Genomic DNA, 24,609 nt, shown 5'->3' on the forward strand with positions numbered 1-24,609 from the left:
TCCTATTCTAGCTGGTACAGATACTAGTCTTTATTGAGGTTGTACTTTACTGAATGTAATTTGATATATAACACACATACACGTTTTCTAAACAGTCTATGGATACAAAATACTCTTGAACAGACAAGCTCATGGGTACATATTGTCCACGATTGCTTTCACGCTATGACAGCAGAGTTGCAGAGCTCAGCAGTAGCAACAGTAAAATGTTGTATTAGACTGATATGTACTATGTGATGCTACTGAGAATCTGATGGATATACGTGATGACAGAATCAGACTCAAATTTGTATCTACCGTAATGATGACAGCATTCTTTCTGGAGTTCATCCTAAAGACCTCTCCCATTTATAGTTACATCTTTCCTGCAGGGCTAACTAGAAAACTGACAAACATTTGCACTCTTTTGAGGGGAGAGACTCTTTGATGATAATGATAAGCAAATCAGTTTTCGAGCCAAGTGACTTTCTTACCTGGTGATTCAATACCATGTGAACTCCGTGAGTTCGAATATCTGTGGAAAACTCCCCCAGAAAGTCCAGGATGTCCTCGATTGTGGCTGCATAGGGAAGACCTCGAAGGCGTATGCAGTCTCTAACGTTTGTAGGGGGCACAAACTGCTGAGGTAGAACTGGAATAATGGGCGGGGTTGGAAGCGGAATGAGAGGAGGAGCCGAGGAGAATCGATTCAGCACCTGTACTCAAAGCAAAACAGAAGGGACTCAGTCTTGCCTTGCCAATGCTGTCTGCAGACCAGGACTGGCATCACTGGGGGAGGAGCCTGTGAGAAATGCATAATCTCGGCTCCACCCCAAATCTACTAAGTATAAATCTGCATTTTAGCAAGGTCCCCAGGTAATGCATAGCATATGAAAGTTTGAGACGCACTCATGGAGAAAGGGCTTCATGCTTTGCATCAGGGCAAGCGTGAGACCCACTTTTGCAAATGCGTGCTGAGGTATATACCACACACAGCACAAATCTGCTTAGATGAAGGACTCGTCTACTCGACAAACACATCCCTATCTGCCTTGGGACAACTATCCTTAAACTCTATCACTTTCATCAATATCTGGGATGGCTAATCATGGACTACTGTAGCAATCTATCAGTTTCATTTTATTTAAGTACAATATTCCCCTTAGTATTGCTTCACATTGCTCCAAACCCAAGAAGTATAAAGAGAATAGCTCAGTAATGGAACCACAGGTAAAACAGTGACTCTGGATTATATTAAACTATAATGCCACATTTACAAAGCAAATAATATATAAAGCAAAAAGATAGAACGGCAATGTAAAACTGAAAAAATAATAATTTAGTGACCATAAAAATAATCACTGGCTTCCATGTGAACTTTAGACACTGGCAAAGCAGAGGATCTTGACTTTTAAATACAAGAAATTTAGCTATCTTGAGAATGAACGTGGTCAAGTTCATTTTGGAGAAAAAAAAAATGTTCCCACACAAAATTCAAAGCTCTTGCAGATTTTTGTCTTAGTTCAGAACATGCCCTCTATTTGATAATACTGTGCAAATGCCATGTGTGGCATCCCTGTATTTTCTGAACAATTTACCATTGCAAACTTAATCATCCTATAAACTGAAAATATAGCAATCAAAGGACACCTGAAAATCTGCCCTAATTTCCTCACTCACCACTGTTCACAGTTGATCTGAGTAAGAGGTGAAAAACAAACAAAGAATAAACACAGTAAAATATTGGCTGCCTCCTGCCCAGTCCCTACCTGGGACTGACCCTGCAATCCAGGCATGTGCCCTGCCCAGGAATCGAACCGATGATCTCTTGGTGCATGGGTCGATGCTCAACCACTGAGCCACACAGACCAGGCCAGATATATACTTTTTTTTTTTTTAAATATATTTTATTGATTTTTTACAGAGAGGAAGGGAGAGAGATAAAGAGTCAGAAACATCGATGAGAGAGAAACATCGATCAGCCGCCTCCTGCACATCCCCCACTGGGGATATGCCCGCAACCCAGGCACATGCCCCCGACCGGAACCGAACCCGGGACCCTTCAGTCCGCAGGCCGACGCTCTATCCACTGAGCCAAACCGGTTTCGGCCAGATATATACTTTTGAAACAGAATACAAAAGAATATCTATAGCAGCATTCCAGTTATATAAAAACACCTGGTATTTTTGTATGTGTGTACACAAGCTAATAGTGGCTATCATTTTGTTACAGAGTAAGATTTTATTTTAACAACGAATAGTGTAGGGTTGGTTCCAGAAATAAATAGAAATAATGGCCCTGGCTGGTTTGGCTCACTGGATAGAGTGTCGGCCTGCGGAATGAAGGGTCCTAGGTTCGATTCCGGTCAAGGGCATGTGCCTTGGTTGCGGGCACATCCCCAGTGGGGGGGTGTGCAGGAGGCAGCTGATTGATGCTTCTCTCTCATCGATGTTTCTAACTCTCTATCCCTCTCCCTTCCTCGCTGTAAAAAAATCAATAAAATATATTTTTAAAAAAAGAAATAATGCAAAACCACCAACATGCTGTTAAAAACCAACCTGCTGAACTTCAGCTGCTGTGCTCCTGAAGAGTTCAATGTATCTTTTACCCAACAAGTCCTTATGCTTCCTCAGTGCGTTCTGTGCATACTCCTCACAAGCGAAGAGGACGAAAGCATCCCCTGTTGGCCTGCCATCTGGGTAGGTAACAAAGAGGATGCCTTCCTTCCCCCCAGTGATGGGGCAATGCTGTCCAAAGAAGGCCACCACTTCGTCAGCCGTGGCTGTGAACGGGAGCCCCCGCATGCGGACAATGACTTGATTTTCCTTGGAGAGAAACTGGGCTACCTCGTTGGATGTACCTAGGAAACACAAATATTAGGAAGCAGGGGGAGAAATGATTAGGACATCAACTTCACCAAGTTTGAAATGGTAAAATTCTTGGCAATGTCTTGAATTTGTAATGAAGTCCCACACTCCCAGTTGAGTTTCTTAGTAACAACCCAGGAAAAAAGAATTCTCTTCCCACAGTCTTAAAACTTTCCCCCTACCATTTTCATAAAACACTTCTCAATTAGGAGGATAACCAGACAATTCAATTAGGGACCAGCCACCATATTCTTCTCATGGAGAGGCAATTAATCATCATGATGGTTAAGGGCATAGGTCCTGGAGCCAGAATGCCTGGGTCCAATCTTGGCTTTACCATTTTACTAGGGTACACCGGACTTGGGGAAATTTAACCTCTGTGACTTAGCTTCCTCATCTGTAAAATGAGGGTAAAGTTACCTATCTCATAAATTATAAGTTATTATATATAAAGTACTTTAGTGATTTTTGTTATTGTTTTCTGATTACTTCTTATTAAGAAAGATGAACACATACTCAAGTACAGAGAATAGTATAATAAATAGACTTGGCAGTTAGTTCCACACTTATTCACATTTCTGCCTAGCATAAGGCATTTCGTACAGTCTGGCCAGGTAGCAAATACTCAAATGCACATCACTCAAGCTCTACGCTAGCAGTATGTTCCCTTACTTATCCTGCTCACATACCACGAAATACCAGGTATTAACTTGAACATTAATAACGTTGCCACCTGCAACTTACAATGTGATCTATCATAGGACCTCAGGATCATAGCAACTCAAAACACACTCAATCCTCAACCAATAGCAAACATTACTTTGGAAACACTATTAAACCTGAAGCTCTAAATTTGGAAGCCGTGGTTTATCTCAAGAAATAAGTTCGAGAACAGAATTACACCAGCAAATTGTGTAAACCAGAAGCTGCTACTACAAGTTCTACAACTGCAAAATTTTTTTTTACCAGAGCTACATAATGCAGGGGTACAAATGTCCTCTGTATTTAAGTGAAAGTTACCCTAGTATATTTTGGCAATAGGTATCCAAGGTCTCTTCAAGACCCACCCACATCCTTTGATTCAGCTAACCTACTTTTAGACACTCATCCCAATGAGTGGCACATACATAGATACAAAAATATTCACTGTAACATACTTAAGAGTGAAGAGTTGGACATAAGCTCTAGATGCCCAACAGGGATGTTTAATAAAAATGTATGGTACATATAATACTGAATAGTAATGAACATTTAAGAAAACTGAGTAACATAGGAAGATAATTCAATATGCTAAAAGGAGCAAGGGAGTTATAAAGCAATCTGAACAGAGCAATAGAAACTTACAGAGTAGTTATACGTATAGAAAAAAATCTGTTGGACAAGTCCTAGCTAACATTTTTTTATGCATCTGTTATTTTTAGGTTTCAAAGTTGCAAATCACCCAAGAATTGGATAAAGACTTACGCCACGTATCCTAAAATACCAGATGCCAGAGATCTACCATAGTCGTGGCCATTGATGAATTAAGGAAATTTAGAGAAAAACTAGCAGCAGATATGCAACAATTCCAGGTATTCTACTTGGCTGTTTAAAAGTAGTTTTCAGACTACCTCATTTCTTTTAAGAACTACTCTTTCCCTTTGTACATGAACTTTATATGACCCGTTCACTTTGTGTAATCCTACTTTTAATGGCTATTTAACTATAGTTGGTTGACTCAAGCCTTAGGGCAAGAGTTATGCATTACACTTACTGATACTATTGGACATTTTCTTCCTCCTATTAAAAAAAAAAAGTTAATTTCTATGTTTCATTGGGAACTAAAAACTATTCAAGACACTACTTATCTAACCTTGGCATATAGGTCAAAGTTTCAGATTCTTATTATAGCCACATTGTATAAAAGGCACTCACCACCAGCAATTTTAAGAAAATCTTCACCTGTTGCTTTGTAAACCTAGGAAAAGAAAGGGAAATTAAGATATGGTTTCTGAGCCTTCTAATGTTTGCACTCAAGATGTCAGGGTCTCAGGTGGTGAGGACGTACCTCTATGTACCGGGTCCCCATGTGATGTTTGTGCCTCTGCAGTGCGAGGTCTCTGTGCTCCTCACTCACAAATCTAACCAGAGCCTCTCCATTCCTCCGACCCTGGGCATTCAGACAAAGTGCTGCACCTCCCCTTTAGAGAGATCAGAAGAGGGAGCAGTAGGAAAAATAAAAAAAAAAATACAGTCAGGGGAAAAATGATGGGCAACCCATGATCCCTTTGGGATTGCTAAGTAAAAAATAAGAGAGGAAAGAAAACCAACTTGGCAATATTGAGTCCTTTGAAAAATCTTGCAATATCTTGATCCGAAGACTGCCACGGCAAACCCCGGGCTCTGACTACCGTGTTGTCGTCAACAAGTTCCATCTTGCTGCTGTGGATCAAGCGAAACTTCAGGTTGCATGATTAAAGCTAGGGCGTCTGACCTATTACCCCCTGTAAGACAATTTGCCTATTCACACATGAAGTGTTATTCTTTTGGAGTGTGGACAGACTTTTAATCTTGCCTAATTTACTGTGTAAAGTCAAAGATTATCTGGGCACAATTCAAAGTTATGTCTAGGTGGTTCACTACAGAAAGATAACTGGCTGTGCAGATCCAACACACCTAGCTCCCCCTGCAATCCATCCATCAGCTGAGTGGCTGCTTGCCTGCCATACACTCGAAAGGGCCCAGGATCGATTCTGAGAAAGCAGAGTTCTCCCAACATCCGGATGGCTTGTCAATTCAGAGCCAAGGACAGGCTTAAATTCATTCTCAGAACTGGCCAGGACACCGGCGGGTTTTAAACCCACCAGTTTGATAGCAAAATTTAAGGTGTGCATGAAGCTGGCGGTTAATGTATTTGCACCGTCACAAGTCTGCCATTAAAATATCTCCTCTATCAAACAGGGGAGCCATCACAGACAGTGTTTATGGAAATGCCCGGGAGTGCCCACACCCCTTAATGAGTCATTTGCAAACCACCTATGATATATTTTGAACACCTTTTGATGTTCTATTCCTCCCACATTCATATTTTCAGTACTCCTAGGACATTTTCCTAGTGAGTCACTTTCTCTACAACTAAAGAGGCCTCAAAGTCTCTCTGTGGGCAAAGATGCCAGAAGGTTCCGTTCATGTCAGGCACCAGGCAATCTCACACAATTCACTGCAGTGATTTACAAACTTAAATAGGTCTGCCTGTGATCACAAACAGAGATACCACCACCTCATGCTCCTCCCCAGTTATTTCCTTTGCTTTAAAGTAGAAGCTGATAGAACATACTTCAAATTATCTCAGGAAAGACCTTGTGAACTCTTGTAAAGCCAATGATTTTCCCCTTTGGAAGTTTTCCAGTGAGAGAATGGATAGTTCAGAGAGGCTACAATAATCACAGACACAAACATATGCTGCTGTACCTAAGGTCACAGTGACTGAGGATGCAAATATTTCATTAAATGTTAATCCCGACATCCAAGCACACTTTAAGATAAACCTTCTTCTAAAAAAAAAATAATTAAAAAAATTAAAAAATAATAATAATAATAAAAAAAAAAGATAAACCTTCTTCTAGGAATGACCTGCTCTTTGAAACATGGACAGCCAAAGTAAAACGAAAGTTAAATGTCACAAAGTGAATGAAACAAACCAAAAGGCTCCAACACTTACCAAGTGCCACTCTCAAATTTGTAATTGACTCTCTCTGGGTCTGAAAACCTGTGATCTAAAAATGAGAACACACACGTCATCATTTTAGCTATTAGAGAGATAGGCGATGGAAGGAAATTCAAAAGTATAGGTGAGGGAGAGAGGGTGGGATCAAACTCTAGGGGTACGTCGTTACAAAGGCGATACTTACTGTAAGGCTCTGAAATCATTGCTAAAATTATACTCCCCATATCTTCAACTTGAGAGGCTCCATACCGGGACACTGAACTGTTGTTCTCAAAATTTAAACCTGGGAGTTTAAGTCAAGGAAGCATTTTGGGGAGGTAAAGTGAGGTTGCTTCTAACTTCAAATGAAACACACACAACTAAGAAGCGAAGTAAAATGTACCTAGATGGACAATTCTTTAAAATCTCAGAATGGCTGCATCCCATCAGTTTGGACTTCACCGACACTTCCTGAAGTCTCCCATCTCTCCGACATAAAAATGGCCAAATAAACCCTGTCCTGAGGTACTACCAGCAACAAAATTTGTTTGTTGAGCAGTAGTGAATGCATCAATACTGAGACTTTCGTTGAGTTTCAAACCATGAAGTATTCAGCAAAATCAATAGAACTCTTCATCTTATATACCATTACAGCACACACAAGGCAATGACTATGCTGACATAAAGATGTGGTTATGTCCGTGAAGATCATAAATGACTTTTTTTTAAAGTCTAATGTTGGAAAAACACACCTCAAATTACTGATGACGCTATTTTTGGGGATGCTACCTCTACTCAAAACTTTTCTGGAAGATTTTTAGAGTCCCAGGGTATGGCCATCTTGCATGGCAGCAGACGCTTGTCCTTTGAGAGTAATTGTGTTAAGAAACAATTCAAGCACTCGCGCCAACACTGGCCAACATAGCTCTTGATCCAGAAAGGAGATTGTTTGGGTAAGACAGGACACGTGGCTTTTAAGAAATACATGCCTCAAATTGGGTTTGAAAGTGGAACCCAAAAGGAGAGTTCCATCAAGTCTTATGAATTTGAAATCTCTCTAAAATAAGCATGTACCTTTGTTAAGATAGTTACCTTTAGAAGCTAACAGTCATTGAAGTGTTTACGTTTCAGTGCTATAGTCACATGTGTATTATGCATAGATTTGCATCCATTTTATAACGTAGTACAAGTCATATAACAATACTGACTGGCCCCGTGTTCCCGTCAGCCTAGCAGTCCTGTACGCCTCCAGCCAAGACTTCACCAACATGCCATCTCAAATGGAAGACGCCATGGAAGTCATGATGTCCACATTTCACAAATTTGCTGAGGTTAAAGGCTACTCAACAAAGGAGAGCCTGAGAGTACTCATGGAAAAGGGATTCCTTGGATTATTTTAGAAAATCAAACAGGCTGTGGCCAAATAATGGACCTGAACCAGTGCTGAGATGGCAGAGTGGGCTTACAAAGTTTTCTTTTTTGCTAACTGCTAGGCTTACCCTCGCATGCATTGCTTACTTTATAGTGCACATGAAGCAGAAGGGAAAGAATTCGGCAAGACGGAGCAATTACTCCCTGATTAAGATTTCTCCTAATAGTCCTGGCCAGTATGGCTCAGTTGGTTGAGCATCTTCCCATGCACTGAAGGGTCTCCGGTTTGAGTCCCAGTCAGAGCACATGCCCAGATTGTGGGCTCGATCCTAGTAAGGGGCATGTAGGAGGCAGCCAATCAATGTTCTCTCACATCAATGTTTTTCTCTCTCCCTTGCTCTCTGTCAAAACAAAACCATATTAAAAAAAAGATTTTCCCCAATAGATCGTTTAAGCTGCCCCACAGCTTACCCTGTTTAAGGATTTAAGGAGTTGCTTAGGACCATTAGAATGTGTACAAATAAAATCCCACACCCATTTGACAAGAGAAATGAAAGCGAATTAAAGCCAGAGAAGCCTTTTCTTTTTATATTCTTCTTGCCCTCAAAGCACAAAACAAAAAACACACCATAATAAATGGGATTTTATCTTTTCTCAAGTTCAAAATGAAAATAGTGACCAACAGGTATATAAAAAATGTTCAACATCACTAATTATTGGAAAAATTGAAGTCAAAAAAATCAAAACCATAATGATCACCTCACATCGGTCAGAACAGCTATTATAAAAAAGACAAGTAAGTATTGGAAAGGATGTGGAAATAAGAGAGTCCTCACACACTGTTGGTGGGAATGTAAACTGGTGCAGCCACTATATGCAAAACTATATGGCAATTTCTTAAAAAATTAAGAATAGAGCCATCTAACCTACCTACTCCACTTCTGGGTAATTATCCCAAGAATACTAACACTAATTCAAAAAGATATATTGCACCCGTGTTCATTGCAGGATTATTTACAATAGCCAAGATATGGAAGCAACCTAGATGAAAGGATAAAGATGTGGTACACAGTATTATTCAGCCATAACAAAGAAAGAAATCTTGCCCAGCTGGTGTGGCTCAGTGACTGAGCATTGACCCATGAACCAGAAGATCACGGTTCAATTCCTGGTCAGGGCACATGCCCAGGTTGTGGCTTGATTCCCAGTAGGGGGAGTGCAAGAGGCAGCCAATCAATGATTCTCTCTCATCTTTGATGTTTCTATCTCTCTCCCCTTCTCTCTTCCTCTCTCGAAAATCAGTACACACACACACACACACACATAAATAAAAGACACAAATTGTGCCATCTGCAATGACATGGAGGGACACAGGGTACCATGCTAAGTGAAATAAATCAAACAAAGAAAGACAAGTACCATATGATTTCACTCATTTGTGGAATCTTAAAAAAACAAAAAAACAAACAAAAAAACACACCATAGATTTCAGGGAAACAGACTGGAGGGGAAAGGGTTGGAAGGAGAGCAAAAGGAATGAAGGGGATAGATTGTATTGTGATGGATGATAACTAGACTTACAGTGGTGAATATTTTGTAGTGGATACAAATATTGAATTATATTGTACAGCTGAAATAAATATAGGCTTGTATACCAATTTTATCACAATTAAAAAAACTAAAAGAAATAAAATGAAGATAGACTATATTTAGGGTGGTAGCTATTAGCCTATTTTATAATTTTCTGACTGGTATTTTATAAGGATAAAATATGAAGGCAGCTATTAAGAAAAAGTTCTTAGGTACTACTTTACTTCAAATGAAGAGGACATATACAATGTTAAAACAATTTAGAGAGTCCTTGCTGGTTTGGCTCAGTGGCTAGAGCATCGTCAGCCTAAGGTCTGAAGAGTCCTAGATTCGATTCCGGTCAAGGGCACATGCCTGAGTTGTGGGTTCAATACCCAACAGGGGGCATGCAGGAGGCAGCTGATCAATGATTCTCATCATTGATATTTTTATCTCTCTCCTTCTTCCTTCTTCTCTGAAATCAATTTAAAAAAAGTTAAAAAAAAATTCAGAGAGCTCCATTCCACCAATCATTAGAGCCAATCATCTGTAGTTAATTCAGTAAGTAATAACCTTTTCCGTTCTCCAAAATCTCCTTTCCATTTCAACCCCATTCCTAAGCCTCCTCCTTTCTTCCTTTTTCCAGTAGATACCCACCCTGCCAGGCAAATTCATTTTTCTCTTGTCCCTCACCAGCGGCATGTCTCTGCAGTTACATATACCACGTGTACAAATGCAGCCATGTGGTTTCAGCTTATCTGTAAAGCATAAACTGTAATCATCTTTAGTTTCCTGGGGTTGTTTTTCTTGTTTGTTGTTTGTTTTTGTTTTTTGGTAAAGATGAAATGAGATAAAGCAAGCAAGGGCACAAAGCAGGCATTTAGTAAGTGATATCCTTTCCCCATCTTCCTAGAACCACCAGGTGACCAACTTTCCCATTATAACCCATTATTTCATCACACTTTGAGGGTCACATTTATGACTAAAAAACCTGAATTCACCAGATGCCGATTTGGATACTCGTAAGATAATCATCAGGCTAAAATGGTAAATAATTTCTGCAACACACACCTGCGCAATCACTCCCTTTACATCATCTAGTGATGAAATAAATGTGCTGCTCACTGAAGGATTAAAAAAAAAAATCAATCCCAGGAGATATTTGAGCAACAGAACAATGACCACCTATTGGGGTCACTAATATGGTCACCTGTGGAAAGGCTGTACTATCCTATATAATAAAAGCGTAGGTAATATGTAAATGGACCCTAACAGCAGAATGACCAGAACAACCGCTCAATCAGTCACTATGAGGCGCACTGACGACCTCTTGGCTCCTCCCCGACGCCAGCAGGCTCTGATCGCCTGATGGTGAATGGGGAACCAGGGGTGGGTGGTGGCGGGGGTGGGGGTGCAGATCCGGCTGCAGGCAGCGGGGGAAGATGGCCCTGATCGCAGGCCAGGCCTAGGGACCGTACCTGCACACAAATTTCATGCACCGGCCCTCTAGTCTATATATATTTATTAATTCTGTACCACTTTCAAAGAATATGGTAACAGGATAGAAAACCAGAATCAAAAGGTAAAGATACTTTGGGGAGATGACTGCCCTAAATTTTCTGTGGAGGAACAGGCGATCGGGGAGGACTACTTTAAGGATCCTTACAGAACAAAGAAAGATTAGCTGTGACCAGCCATAGTTTGTCATACAAAACTTTGTTACTGCTGAATAATAGTTTGGAACCCTGCAATTCTAGTACAGTAACATTTTCAGCTTTGTCAGCAATGAATGGAGTAGAGAGAAAGATATCCAAGAAATGGAAACCAACCCTATTGGATGAGCCAGTTTCTCAACCTTGGCACTACTGGCATGTAGGGCAGAGATTTCTCTTTGTTGGGAAGGGGTTTCCTATGTACTATAGGGTTTCCTGTAGCCTGCTGGCTGCTACCCACCCTGATTATGATTAAAAATTTCTCCAAACATTGCTGAATGTCCTCTGGTGGGCAAAACCCACCCCAGGTTGAGAACGACTGGGAAAGCTAACAGTTCCCAATAACTCCACCTTCCCCCCTTCGCCATGTATTGAACTGTCAGACAAAGCTCTCTCCTGTTAGAGGCCATTACTGGACAGAGATTTTTAAAGAACATTGACCAAACACCATCTATTTCCTCCTATTTTTGCAATAGCCCTGCCAATAGCAAAACCAAACAGGTGAAGAAACTAGAATTTAGAGAAGTGCCGTAACTCACCCAGTCTCCCAGCTGGTAAGGAAGGGAGCTGGAATTACAACACACCTCTGATGTGACTATGGGTACTTGATTCCCTGCACCAAGACGCTTTGCCTAATTTGTTTTGAGCAATACTTGGTTGTGAGAAGCTTTCTACATGTATATGTAAGAGCCAAGTAAAAGAGAGCAAATGTAAAGTATCCTGTGTAGACACAGATTTGTAGCTAATGAATTATTTTACTGAATTCTACTTTTTAATTAAGAGAATGTTCTCAGGGATGCAAATTACAGCATAGGGAATATAGTCAATAATATTGTAATAACGATGTATGAGGCCAGATGGACATTTGAAACGTCAGGGGGACCACTCTGTAAAGCACATCATTTTCTAACCACTGTGCAGTAGATCTGAAGCTAATACAGAATAATACTGAATGCAAAATGTAATTGGGGAGGGGCATGTTCTAGACATTTGTCGAACTTGGTTCCACATAACGTGTGCCAACACGTTTCTCTTCAAGTCATCACACATTCCTAAGCTCCTAAATTTTTAAAAGTCACCTAACCTCCTGCGTACCCAAACTACCCCCTTACACACACACACACACACACACACACACACACACACACACACACACACACACCCTGCCTCTCTTTTGGAAGGTTTGCTCCATTCATAATCTTTACCAGAATTTAACAAGAACAAATGAAAGGAAGTAAGAAAAAAGTTTCAGTGGCAATCCTTTCCCCTATCAATTTATAATTATATATTGAATTGCTGCACGTCTGATCTTGAGGGAAGGCAAGATGAATCTGTGCCTCCTGATTTATGGCTCGTCATGCAACTTACTCATCCTGCCCTTGAGGCAGCTTCAACAGCACCAACAGGCTCAGCCAGCTTTATAGATGAGGAACGCCGCCGTGAGGAAATGAGGAAGGGTAAAGCCACGCAGGTGGGAACAAATCTAACATTTCAGGCTAAAATTGAGCAAACGGCTACAGTTATACAGAGTTTAGAAGTCCAGAGACCTTGCCTCTATTTGAACAAGAGAGTTATTTTCTTTAGTGCCACCGTTAGTGAAACAGATTTCAGGATTTAACCCACACTTTCATTAGCTCAAAGTAGAATTCAGAGAGAGCAATTTTACAAAGTTCATTAGCTTATCCACTCAAAAAAGTTACCTTTTCCAACTGCCTGAAAATGGACAAATTTGTTTATAGAAGGCCCAATTTTTACTTCCAAATATCTTTTTAAACCAAACCAAATTTTTAGTTAATATCTAAGAGAATCACACATATAAAACAACACACTGTGGAATGATGTTTAAACTATATATTACAATTTAAATATCCTAAGTTATAATTGCACCCCAATTCAAAATTTCAACTCAAAGCCATTTTTGCCCTGCCAGAGACCCCTCAAAAACAAGGGTGTTTCCCTTTTATTTGTAGTATAACACAACTAACTATATTGCCAGGCATATTACAATAAAATACCTATGGCAATGAATAAAAGAATAGCAAACAAAATATGTCAAGAGAAAAGCTGAACTACTGCTCCAACTAAGAACTGAATTTCCTACAATTATGTAAAGGAAAGAAACAAGAGACAAATTCCCCTGAAAATTTAAAAATAAGTTCTATAAATGATCTGCTATACTTTAAAAGGAGCTTTGAAAAGAAGTCAATCAAGAATGCCTATGTATAAGGCACATAACTAGGAGCCAAGGCAAGAAAAATGTCTTTATACCTAGAATAAATGCTGGGAAAATAACCTTTAACTCTATTCCTCAGAAGCTTACTCTTTCCAAGAGGAAAAAAACAATGACATCTACCCTAATAAATATTTCTTCAGGAGGTGTTACTGTAAGGAAGCACCACATGAATGTCTAACAAAACTGACAAGTCAATTACATCCTGAAAGAAAAAAGATGTAAGTAAGGACTAACGCAACAAAAGAGACCAAAATTTTCCTTTAGAAAAAGCAATTGATATGGGGTATATTAGGGAAGGGAGATTCCATGATAGTAAACAAGTCTTCTAAAGCCATGTAACACAAAAAAATTATCCTGGAATTCCCAACTCACACTTTACAAGTAAATTGTAATTAAAATAAACCACAGGAAATCAACATATCTCTGAGTGCTGGCCAAGGATATACAGTATTTCTAGTCCCTAACTTATTACAGACCACAAACCAGAGTATTTGCCGATTTGGCTCACATCATATCGATGTGATGCCAAAGATCATTTCTTACCTCTCTAGCTAACAAGGTCACTCCTAACCCAGCTTAACTGTGCACTTGGTAAGATTTAAAAATCCCTTTCACGCCCTGACTAGTTTGGCTCAGTGGATAGAGCGTCGGCCTACGGACTGAGGGGGTCCCAGGTTCGATTCTGGTCAGGGGCATGTACCTTGGTTGCGGGCACATTTCCAGTGGGGGGTGTGCAGGAGGCAGCTGATCGATGTTTCTCTCTCATTGATGTTTCTAACTCTCTAGCCCTCTCCCTTCCTCTCTGTAAAAAATCAATAAAATATATTAAAAAAAAATCCCTTTCATACGCTGAAAGGTACTAAGTAGGATTCTCAATCCTTCCTTCACTTTTCAAGCAGGGCAATGAAGCCTTGTGCGATTGCAAAGGCCCAATTCAATTAGTCAGAACAAATAGGCACAGTAAGAGCGGAATGAACGACACTCACAACACAGAATATTCTACAAACAGAGAAGTGAAATTAACCCTGAAGTATACCTGTATTAACATGCAGCTGAGGCTTTTAAAGGTCTATATCCAGTCTCACACGAAGTTAAAAAAGTTTTAAGGGCAAAGCAATTTAGACATGATCTTAAATCAATAAGGAAGTCCTTTTCAAAGATCTAGGCAGCTGTTTTTCTTCATCAGAGACACCCAACAACCTGGTGAGGTTTGAAGGATCACAGTCAACCTTGGAGGGTGTGCCGCAGACCAGGCACTGGCTAAGTGGTTGCATACAATGCCTCATCATTCCTTACAACAGCCATGCCCGTTTCAAACTGGAGAAACTGAGGTAGAGAGGTGCAGTATGAATTCAACTCTGGAGCTCATGTTCTTAAGCACTGTGCTATATATGAACACCGTTCAAATGAAAAGACAGGCCAATGTCACTGTCTTAGTAGCATGTGCGCACACACACACACACATATCCTTTACCCCACTGAGAGGTGGTAAAACACATATAAACACAGACTCACACCTCTATTAATCCTTGGATGGGCAGGTAAGAGTGGTTTAGTGATTTTTTTTTTTTTACCCTGATAATGAAAAGCTGCATTAATACAATGGTATCCTATATACTAAAAGCCCAGCTACCGAAAGGCAGAACGACCAGAACAGCTGGTCGACCAGTCGCTATGATGTGCACTGACCAGCAGGGGGCAGACACTGAATGCAGGAGCTGCCCCCTGGTGGTCAGTGCGCTCCCACAGTGGAGTGCAGCTCAGCTGACCAGGATAAACGGCACCCCCACAGCAGGCCTATCCCCATAGGCCATGCCCCCCACTAGTGCACGTGCACCGAGCCTCTAGTTTGCTAATATCAAACTGCACATACAGATGCAATACCCTACCACTGAATAGAATTTTTACAAAATCAACTTCCTTTTCCTGCTGATTAGTTTAGTATGTGCTCAGGAAGCACAGAATGTAAATTTATAAGGGAGATAATCTACTTAAAATGCCTGCCCCACCCTCAAAAGATCTTTATACATTTTAGAATATTACTCCCTAGTTAACAAATAGGACTTTTACAACAGATTCAGGATTAAATGCTGGCAGCTCCTAAGTAACAAACGATAAAACCTCTAAGCCTCAGTTTCCCCAGCTGTAAGAAGGGGTGATACCACCCTCCACTGGGCACTGGTGAGGCTACTGATGGCATATATAGTAAGCACTCAACAAACAGTTCTCTTCTTTCACCTGCTCTCCTTACAGGCCATAAAAGTAAGTTCTTAGTAGAGGCCTGGCAAAGTGGAGTAAACAAAACAGGAGAGGGTCTTGATTAATCAGAGTAAATCAGTTCACAAATAACAAAGCTAACAAAAAATAGGTCAAGAAACCAATTCTATCCAACATTAGGGGGATAAAATACAGTTACACTTTTTGAAAACTGGGGAACTCATGTATGTAAATAGTCCCACAAGCAAAATGTCCTATTACCAGAAGACAAATAGTATTAATTTCCATAAGGGACCTAAGATAATTTCTTCCCCCAAACCAAACAACAGATTACAAGGGCCCCAGTCCCTATCACCACACCCTCACCACCTCACCTGATTAAGTAAAAACCTTACAAAATGCCACCCACAGTTCACCTACTAAGGAAGTCTCTTCAGCTGGGACCGCATAACTCAAAAGGCAGGTAACAACACTGCCACTGGCGTAACTCAGAGGGGCCCAACACTAACACCAGAAGTGGCTTTAGAACCAGCACAAAAGAGGAAAATAAGTGCTAAAATAAGAACCAGAACTGCATTCAAGAAATTCCTAAAACCCATTCTCTTATCAAAGTAGCTACACTTTTTTGTTTACATAGCACCTGATAGTTTGCAAAGCTTTCATTTGGGAATACCTGAGATAAAATTGAGGCTTGGAGAAGGCAAGTGACTCTCCCAGGAAAGCCAAGCTGCGTATTCGCTTGTCTCTTCCCAGGGGTTGGCAAGAGCCGCCCTTCCTTGCTGGTTTACCTGGTAGAACAGGTAAATCCTTCAGGAGCAAGTGACTCTCCATCTACTTGGCAAAACCACCAAGGATGTGTAATGACCATCTTTACTGTTTCCCAATTTAGTGCCAATTCCATATTACAAAGGAAAATGTCTAGTGGTCTGAAAGAATAGGACAGCTCTTCAATGCAGGCACTATAGAAATCCTTTGGAATAGATAAGGGCAAGTTGATAGTCAAATTTGGTATAATTGCTTTTGACCTGAGGAATTGGTTTGGTGGCCTGCTGAGGGAAATAATGATTCCTCTGAATAGGAGTCACAAAATAATTGATCACAGTAGCAAAGTAAAACAAAAGCCACTCCTAGGAAAGCTTAATAACATTTCTTACCTGCTAAGTGGGGTGGGGGGGGGGGGCACACAAGTAAACATTAATGAACACACTTAAGATTAAAATCCACTTCTTGATTGGTAGTGAAACTATAAATCTAACTCTCCCAATGGAAGCCAAAAGAAACTAGGCTTTAATTAAGCTATTTTTAAAGAAATATAAAATTCCCTATTTTTTTAAAAATATATTTTTATTGATTTCAGAAAGGAAGAGGGATAGAAACATCAATGATGAGAATCACTGAACAGCTGCCTCCTGCACACTCCTTACTAGGGATCAAGCCCACAACCCAGGCACGTGCCCTTGACCGGAATTGAACCCAGGACCCTTCAATCCCCAGGCCAATGCTCTGTCCACTGAGCCAATCCAGCCAGGGCCCTAATTTTTTCAATGAAGGCATTATTTAATGGCTATGAGATCCTTCCTAAAAGTTCACGTGTGATATGCCTGAAATAGAGCCTGACCTAGCTTCATTCACAACTCATGCTATATTTAATTTTCATATCCATGGCATTTGAAAAAGAACCACCAACAAAATAGTTGTAGAATTAGGATTAAAAAGAATGACAAAAAATAATTGGCACAGAATCCTACCCATTCACCTAAAGGTCAGACAATGCAATGTTTTATTTTTAAAAGTAACATGAACAAGTAAAAAGCCCAGTCTACCATATTGAAAATATTGAATAATAAACCTGAATCTTATATATGTGAAACTCTTAAGAAACCAAGAAGAAAAAATGGATGAACTTTTAACAAGTTTTCCCTAAACTATCAACACATTAAGAAAACCAAAATACCTAAATATAAAAAAAAAAAATTTGTAGCTATGTAAATTTTTACTAGTATCTGACCTATAAGCACTAGGGAAAGAGTTTCTTTGCTTAAAGAGGAAACTGAATAGTCAGGGTAAAGGATTCTTAACTGCCTTTCCTACTCAAACTGTCTTTTTCTAAATTAAGATAACTTATAAGAGTTTTCCTCCACTATTTTTTCATTTACTTTTTAGAATGTTTGGTTCTCTCTTTTGTGCCAGTGCATCAGACAGGTTAGCATTTGCTATGGACTGAACTGTGTACCTCCCCAAAATTTCTATGTTGATGCTCTAACCCCCAATGTGACTGTATCTGGAGACCAAGTATTCAGGAGGCAGTTAAGGCCATAAGGAAGGGGCCTTCATTTGTTAGATCTGTGGCCTTACAGAGAAAAAGAAATATTTCCCCCTCTGCTCCCCCCACCCATGTGAAACACAGTGAGGAGGTAGGAAGAGCCCTCACCAGAAACTGGCCTCCTGATCTCAGGCTTCCCAGACCCCAGAATTGTGTTAAGTCACCTGTCTATGGTATTTGTTATGGCAGCCGGAGTTAACAAATACAAGCATTCAAACCAACAGAACAAAAAGTAAGAATTTTTCTGCTGTCCCAACTTTCTAATGAAATTCTTACAAAGAATTCTCGCAAAATGTGCTTATTCCACCCTTCTCCCAGCTCCACTGGGAACTAAACTGGCTAACCAACAACTAGCTACTAACCAGCTAAACCAAAACTAAAGCTAACTGCTTCTAGGAAGAAGGCAAATAAAATTTACAGTTTGACACTTACAAGTGCTTAGGAAAAATACGCAAACCTTTGTCAATCAAGAAAAGAAATGTTAAAATAAATTAAAAAACCAGGCTTTAGCCCGGCCAGCATGGCTCAGTATTTGAGCATTGACCTATGAACCAAAACGATTCCTGGTCAGGGCACATGCCCAGGTTACGGGCTTGATCCCCAGTGGAGGCATGCGGGAGGCAGCGGATTAATGATTCTCTCTCATCATTGATGTTTCTATCTCCCTCTCCCTCTCCCTTCCTGTCTGAACTCAATAAAAATATATTTTAAAAAAACAAAACCAGGCTTTGGATTAAGAAAAGAAACACAAAGCCAGGCTTTAGCTCCTGAAAAAGAATGAGAAAGCTTAAGAAGAAACATCTATAACCCACAACTTCCTGAAAGCAGCATGAACCCAACGAAATGACAATTCTCATAGTGGCTTTGGGCGTGTCACCTAACCCTTCTATTACTCAGTATTCCATGATATGTTAGCACATGACTGCTTATTAATTAGCACTTTAAAGAGTTACCGGATTAAAGATGATGGGTCATTCATGATTATAAGACTTGTGATTATTAGATTTACTTTTAAAGACATAATGCATTAGATACACTACACCTTGGTAATACAAAATTTGGGGGTAAAAAAACAACAACCTCACTTTATCTCAAAAGATGGCTTATTGCTCTAGTGGAGTTGCTCAAGATAGTCAAGAACAAGTGGCCTTGGAATTGGCATCAAAGAAATTAAGTCTTCACATTCTTCAATTCATCAACCACCAAGAAGACCCAAGCTACTCCCATAATATGAAACTCTATTTTACTCTAGATGTGTTCAACTCACAAAAATTCGTCTAACTAAATCACTATCAAAATTCAGCAAATTATAAATACTTTAAAAGATGCCTATAATTGCGCTAGTTCTCATAGCACATAGACAAGTTTAGGACAGGCCATTGTCATCCATACACTGATAAAGTTAAAAATGTTTTAATGGTTTTTTTTCTTTTGCGTTGCCATTTTTTCCCTGCAGCTATCCTTTCAAATGATATTTGGGTAACACTTAAAGGATACACTCTGTCATTGCTGCAACATCCAGTTTATCAATATCAGGTGAGCCAGGGCAACACTTCTTGAATTCTTTTCGAAGATCAAAAAAGGAATAGAAGCATTCAGGCAATAATACATTCTGAGGAAGGACAAGGTATACATTGTTAACTAGATGAATTTAGGTTACTGTTTCCCTAATAACTATAAATCTAAGGATTGAGTATATTTTACCACAATTTTTTTAAATTGAATGTTAGGGTGTTTTTATTTTCTGTTATAGTATTGTATCGTATATACAAGTCTCATGGGAAAATTCATCTTAGGTTAAGGCAATGGATTATAATGCTTATGTTCCATTATTCATTCCATTCAAAAACACTTCTAATGCTGTAATACATTTGGGCTGTTGTATTTTATATAAAATACAAAATATAAATTCTGTTTGATAAAATTACACTCTTTTGCAACTTGGAATCATTTTAGTCCACTTGTATTTTCAGCAGCAAACCAGCCTTCAGTTCTCCTAAAAATGCGTATGTTCACAATGTATATATACCTAAATACAGGATTCAGTTAGAAAACGTAGTTTTAAATACTAGGTTCTAATAATGCATATTTTCTGTACCAAAATCACATTAAGATAGTGAATTCCTGATTACTTGAAAAGAATTATTTTTGTGCCAAATTACAGTGCCACATTAGTTTTCCTGACCATTATTCTGGCTATACCTGAGAAGTCAAATTAGACTTAAAAGATACCATAAATCTCAAAGGCAACTGAGATATAGTTACCTGCTATTCTTAGGTACCACTCATAGGATTATCATACAAAGCAGCTGTCAGGACAAATATTACACTATTGTTTCTTTTCTTCTCAGCCCCCCCCCCCCGCCCCCGCCCCCACCCCAGGGGACCCTCATTGAATAACTTTTGAAGATTTTTTTAAAACTGAATTTAGATTTTTTCTTAAAATTTTGAAAACCTCTCATTGTGTTTACTTATAGGGAATTTCTCATTTGTAAATTAGAAAATCAAGGAAATAAAGACTTTTAATGTTTGTAACCCCTAACATTTATGCCATAATGAATGTTTCAATATAACTTTCCTTTTTTGGATTCTATTACATGTAACCTGCTCCTACTATATTTGAAATAGGGTTATATCACTGTATTATGGACAGTTTTCAAAATAGTTACCAAAAGAATCATGAATCCTCACAATTGCTTACAAAAATGCTCACTTAAAAGCTACTATTAACGACAATAACGCCCATATTTAACATAAAATATCGGTTTAAATAGTTGCATCCATTTAAAATGCTGAGTATTTTATTTAGTACTTACAGAAGACATTCATATTGTTAAATTATAAAGTAGGCTAAAAGGTTTGTGCAGTGTGAATGCTCCTTGTAAAAATGAAGCTTTTTTTTCTTTACAAAAATCTTTAAGAATATATCCAGATATGTTCATATTAGAGAAAAATACTTTAATATATTCTGAGTGGCAGGAATATTTACTTTTATGTTTTACCATTTTCTCTACTTTTCCTTAACGAATAGAATAACGTTCATTATGATACTAAATTGTTTTATTATACTAAATTAATTGTTTCTGTTTTCTTTAATCAAAATCCTAATACAAGTGACTCAGGAAAATGTCTCTTTTTCTCTGGAGGTTTTCCCATATCCAAGACAGCCTATCTAAAATAAGAAAAACAGCTGTTTCTCTTCAGCCCAACAGGGAAAGGATTAAGCTTTATCCTACCTCATATGAGTTTCGGGGTGGGGGGGGCTAGGGGGGTGAGAATCCTCAAATATGTCTATCTCTGGATCAAGGGTATAGCAATTGGTCTAGCATTTAATTAACAAAAAATACTTCCCCCTTCTAATCCAATAATTACTAAGGTTGCTACAAAGGGAGTGCTTCTCTCAATCCTCAAGATATAGGAACTTGAGTTTCTCCTTCAAACTTTAAAAATTATCACTGTACATGCATTTCTTCCCTTTTCCCTACTGGAGTAAAAAGGAAGATCTGCACTGACTACTCAGTTGCAACATCAACTGTCCGTCTAAACCTTTCATTGCAAGAATTGCCTCGTACAGTTTCCCTAAAAACATATTACTTCCATCCTTTCAAGTTAGAGCTCAAGCTAATTAAGTTGATCAGATGAACTATATTAGCAAAGATTGGCGACACTGGGTCTGCTATCTATGCCCAAACCCTCATTCTTCCCGGGGAGAGAAACCACATTATATCTACAATAAGATTGTACTTTTGGCACCCCATACTCTCTTCCATTATCAGAAAGATAAGCAAAGGTGAAAAATGGGGCTGACACTATTATTTTGACACAGGATCCAATCAGTTTTGAACATTTACTTTAAGTCAGAGAAAGCTCACTATACGACAATTAATGTTTTACTGGTTATATGGTAAAGTCTTACTTTTGAAGTGCAAGCTTCTGAATGAAATTATGAGACATCTAACTTAAAAAGTTTAATTGGACTTTTTTTCCTTTGCCTCTTCCTTCCTAAGATAAACCAATTTTCATGTAGATGGGAATATTACAGAGTATTAAAATACAGTTCTCTCTTACTTGTAGTTTTAAGTGTCAAAAGTGTAGCTAATATGCATTAGAAAAGAGAGACTGTCAAACATTTCAGAAACTTAACATAAACAAAACTAAAACTTTTATTAAGTCACCAAACTTTATCTCTAAAAATTACTGCGATCTCAAACGCCTCTATGAAAGTGCTGTGAATTTTGTCTTGTGGTAAAATATACATCACACGCTATGTAACATTTTAACAGTTGCAACAATGACTCCCCATAATGCATCTCTTAAAAATCGAGAAAATTGGGTAAACCATTAAAAACAACAACAACAAAAACCTCCAGTCACCAGCCAGCACTCTTACCTTCTTGGAAGCCTCCGGATGCAGGATTTGCCTGACATGAAGCTGCCCATCAGTACAGAGACAGAAAGAGGTTCCTACCCCAATATTTAGTTCATTGCTCACTGACTGGTTAAACTGAAAAGAACAAGACACATGATGCAATTGATGCAGGATTTACAAACTCTGCAAAGTGGCCCCACTTGGCGATAAACAGAGAAAATCGAACTGCCTGCTGCGGAAAGGGACACCGCGGGGGGCGGGGGGGGGGGCAACTTTAGGAAGACCAGGTTCCCACAAACTGCCCAGCTTCCTTAAATAGGAACGCTTTCCAATCAACCTCACCGAGGGAGAATTCAGTACATGCACCCTACCATCCGTCCGTACCCCCTTTCTGTGTCTGCGAAAAAGCCAAGACTTTTAAATCAGAGGTCTCGTTTCATCAGCAGATTGCCTTCAGATTACATCATTCCCTGGTGTTTTTTTTTTTTTTTTTAATGGTTGGCTGTTCTAGGCTTAAGGAAGATGCCAGTTGGGCAATGTGGGTGGATGTCTATACAGACCTCTGGAAAGTCGGGTCACACGCTTCCTGAAACACCCCTCAGAAATGATGACTTTCGCCTTTTATCATGGGCAACCCGCCAGGAGGGCATCGGACTCGCACCTGTGCACAGGTGTTCGGCCCCGCCTCCCAACCCCTAGCAGGTCAGGACCCCGCAGCAGCTGGGGGTTAGGTCACCTCGATTCCAAGAAGGGGACCGATTCCACCTCTTTTCGGTGGCCCAAGAGGCACCCCCGCACGTCCGGGCCCGCCAACCCTCCCCGGCGCGGCGCTCGGACCAAGGCCACCGCAGAAGCAATCATGGAACCGGAATCGAGCCCTTGGGAGCTCAGAATCCTGCACCCAGGCACCGGGGCGGGCCCCCGGGTGGACACCACAGCGCCCCCTGACCCCGGGCTGAGGCGCAGGCCCAAACCCCTGCAGCGGGCAGGGACGTCGGGGGTCTGGGCCGGGGGGTGGGGGCGCTAGAATTCAAACCCCGTTCATCCCCCGATGGGTAAAACCCGGCCGATTCTCGGGCCCAGCAGCTGGACTCGGGAAGCAGCTGGAAAGCCAGCGAGTTCTGGCCCAAGACCCCGAAGGGTCCGGGGGAAGAGGAACAGCGACCTGCTCCCCAAAGGTCCGCCCCGGGCCCCCGGCTGGATCCCCACCCACGCGGCCGGCCCCTCCGCCCCGGGAACGCGCGGGGACCGCCGGGCGAGGGCGTGGGGGGCCGGTCCGGCCGGGCCCGCTGCCCCGGACACCTGGGCGGCGGGACGGGGGGCGGGCGGGGCCCCCGGCCGGGGCTGTCACCTGTCGGAGGGCTTGGTCCAGCTGCGGCGCCGAGGACAGGCTTTCGGCGTCGATCTTCGTTTCTTCCTTGCAATCCTCCGTCAGCTCCAACTGGTCCGGTCTCACCATGACTTCGTGCAACTGTCCCACCTCGGGGGAGGGAGGCGGGGGGCCAAGACGCGGGAGTCAGTGTCCCCCTTCTTCCATGCGGGGGCCTTTGCCCCTCTCCCCCCTCCCGCTCCCCCCCGGGGCGGCCCGCGCCTCCGGAGGGGTCCGGCCGCCGGAACCAGAGCTCACGTGTCGCCCGCGACTCCGGAGGCGGCGAGGTCGGCGCGGCCCAGCTTCCGACCCCACCCCCATCCCCACCGGGACCGGGGACCCCGGGGGGGTTCCACGGGGCTCCGCGGGGCGTCCCGCGCCCGGCCTCCCCACCTGCGCCAGGTATGGGGGGTAGGGGGGAAGGTGCAGAAACAGCTCCCCGGCTGTTGGCCAACGAATTCGGTTCCCCCCCGGGTTCTCTAGGCCCCAGGTCCCGCCTCACCGGTGAACAAACGAGGGCGCTTGTTTACCGACCTGGGCTCCCCCCACCGCCGCCGCCAACTTCTGGCCCCGCTCCCGCCGTCTGGGCAGGCGCTGGGGGAACCTACCTTCTTGTTGGCCAGATCCACGACTTTCCATAACAGCAGGATCAGCTCCTTCTCATCCGAGCCCAGCTTGGCCCCCGTGGCCCCAGCAGTGATTCCAAAAAGCACCACCAAGTAGTCCGGAGACGCCGTCATGACGAGAGGTGGGGAGGGGGAGAAGGGGGGTCGGGCGGCGGCGAGGCGGCGCAGGAGAGAGGACGGGTGGCCCGGCGCTAGCACCGCTCCAGAAAGAAAAGGAAAGTGCGCCCACCCCACCCCCCGCCACCTCCTCCTCTCGCCGCAGCCGGAGCAAAAGGCGGTAACCAGCCA

General features: G+C 41.4%; 1 protein-coding gene and 1 pseudogene across 10 annotated transcripts in view; one reads left to right on the forward strand and one right to left on the reverse strand.

Moving 5' to 3' along the window:
• Positions 1–24,575, reverse strand: part of ESRP1 (epithelial splicing regulatory protein 1) — a 50,807-nt gene extending 26,232 nt beyond the window's left edge. For 5 of the 10 annotated variants that reach the window (XM_059672222.1, XM_059672218.1, XM_059672223.1 and 2 more), the window contains exons 1-11: positions 24,304–24,562; positions 23,678–23,806; positions 22,348–22,461; positions 19,455–19,569; positions 6,738–6,836; positions 6,548–6,602; positions 5,158–5,268; positions 4,895–5,027; positions 4,762–4,804; positions 2,539–2,840; positions 474–695 (exon numbers count right to left, since the gene is read on the reverse strand). In XM_059672222.1, the coding sequence (XP_059528205.1) occupies positions 474–695; positions 2,539–2,840; positions 4,762–4,804; positions 4,895–5,027; positions 5,158–5,268; positions 6,548–6,602; positions 6,738–6,836; positions 19,455–19,569; positions 22,348–22,461; positions 23,678–23,806; positions 24,304–24,435 (1,455 nt within the window). In that variant the 5' untranslated portion in view covers positions 24,436–24,562. Of the gene's footprint in view, positions 1–473; positions 696–2,538; positions 2,841–4,761; positions 4,805–4,894; positions 5,028–5,157; positions 5,269–6,547; positions 6,603–6,737; positions 6,837–19,454; positions 19,570–22,347; positions 22,462–23,677; positions 23,807–24,303 lie in introns of all 10 variants that reach the window. The other 5 variants (XR_009449574.1, XM_059672225.1, XM_059672220.1 and 2 more) reach the window with 3 other exon arrangements.
• On the forward strand, positions 7,801–11,718 carry LOC132220090 (protein S100-A10-like; annotated as a pseudogene).
• Positions 24,576–24,609: the final 34 nt, after the last annotated feature.

The sequence above is a fragment of the Myotis daubentonii genome, chromosome 17 (assembly GCF_963259705.1).
Source record: "Myotis daubentonii chromosome 17, mMyoDau2.1, whole genome shotgun sequence".
Taxonomy (NCBI): domain Eukaryota; kingdom Metazoa; phylum Chordata; class Mammalia; order Chiroptera; family Vespertilionidae; genus Myotis; species Myotis daubentonii.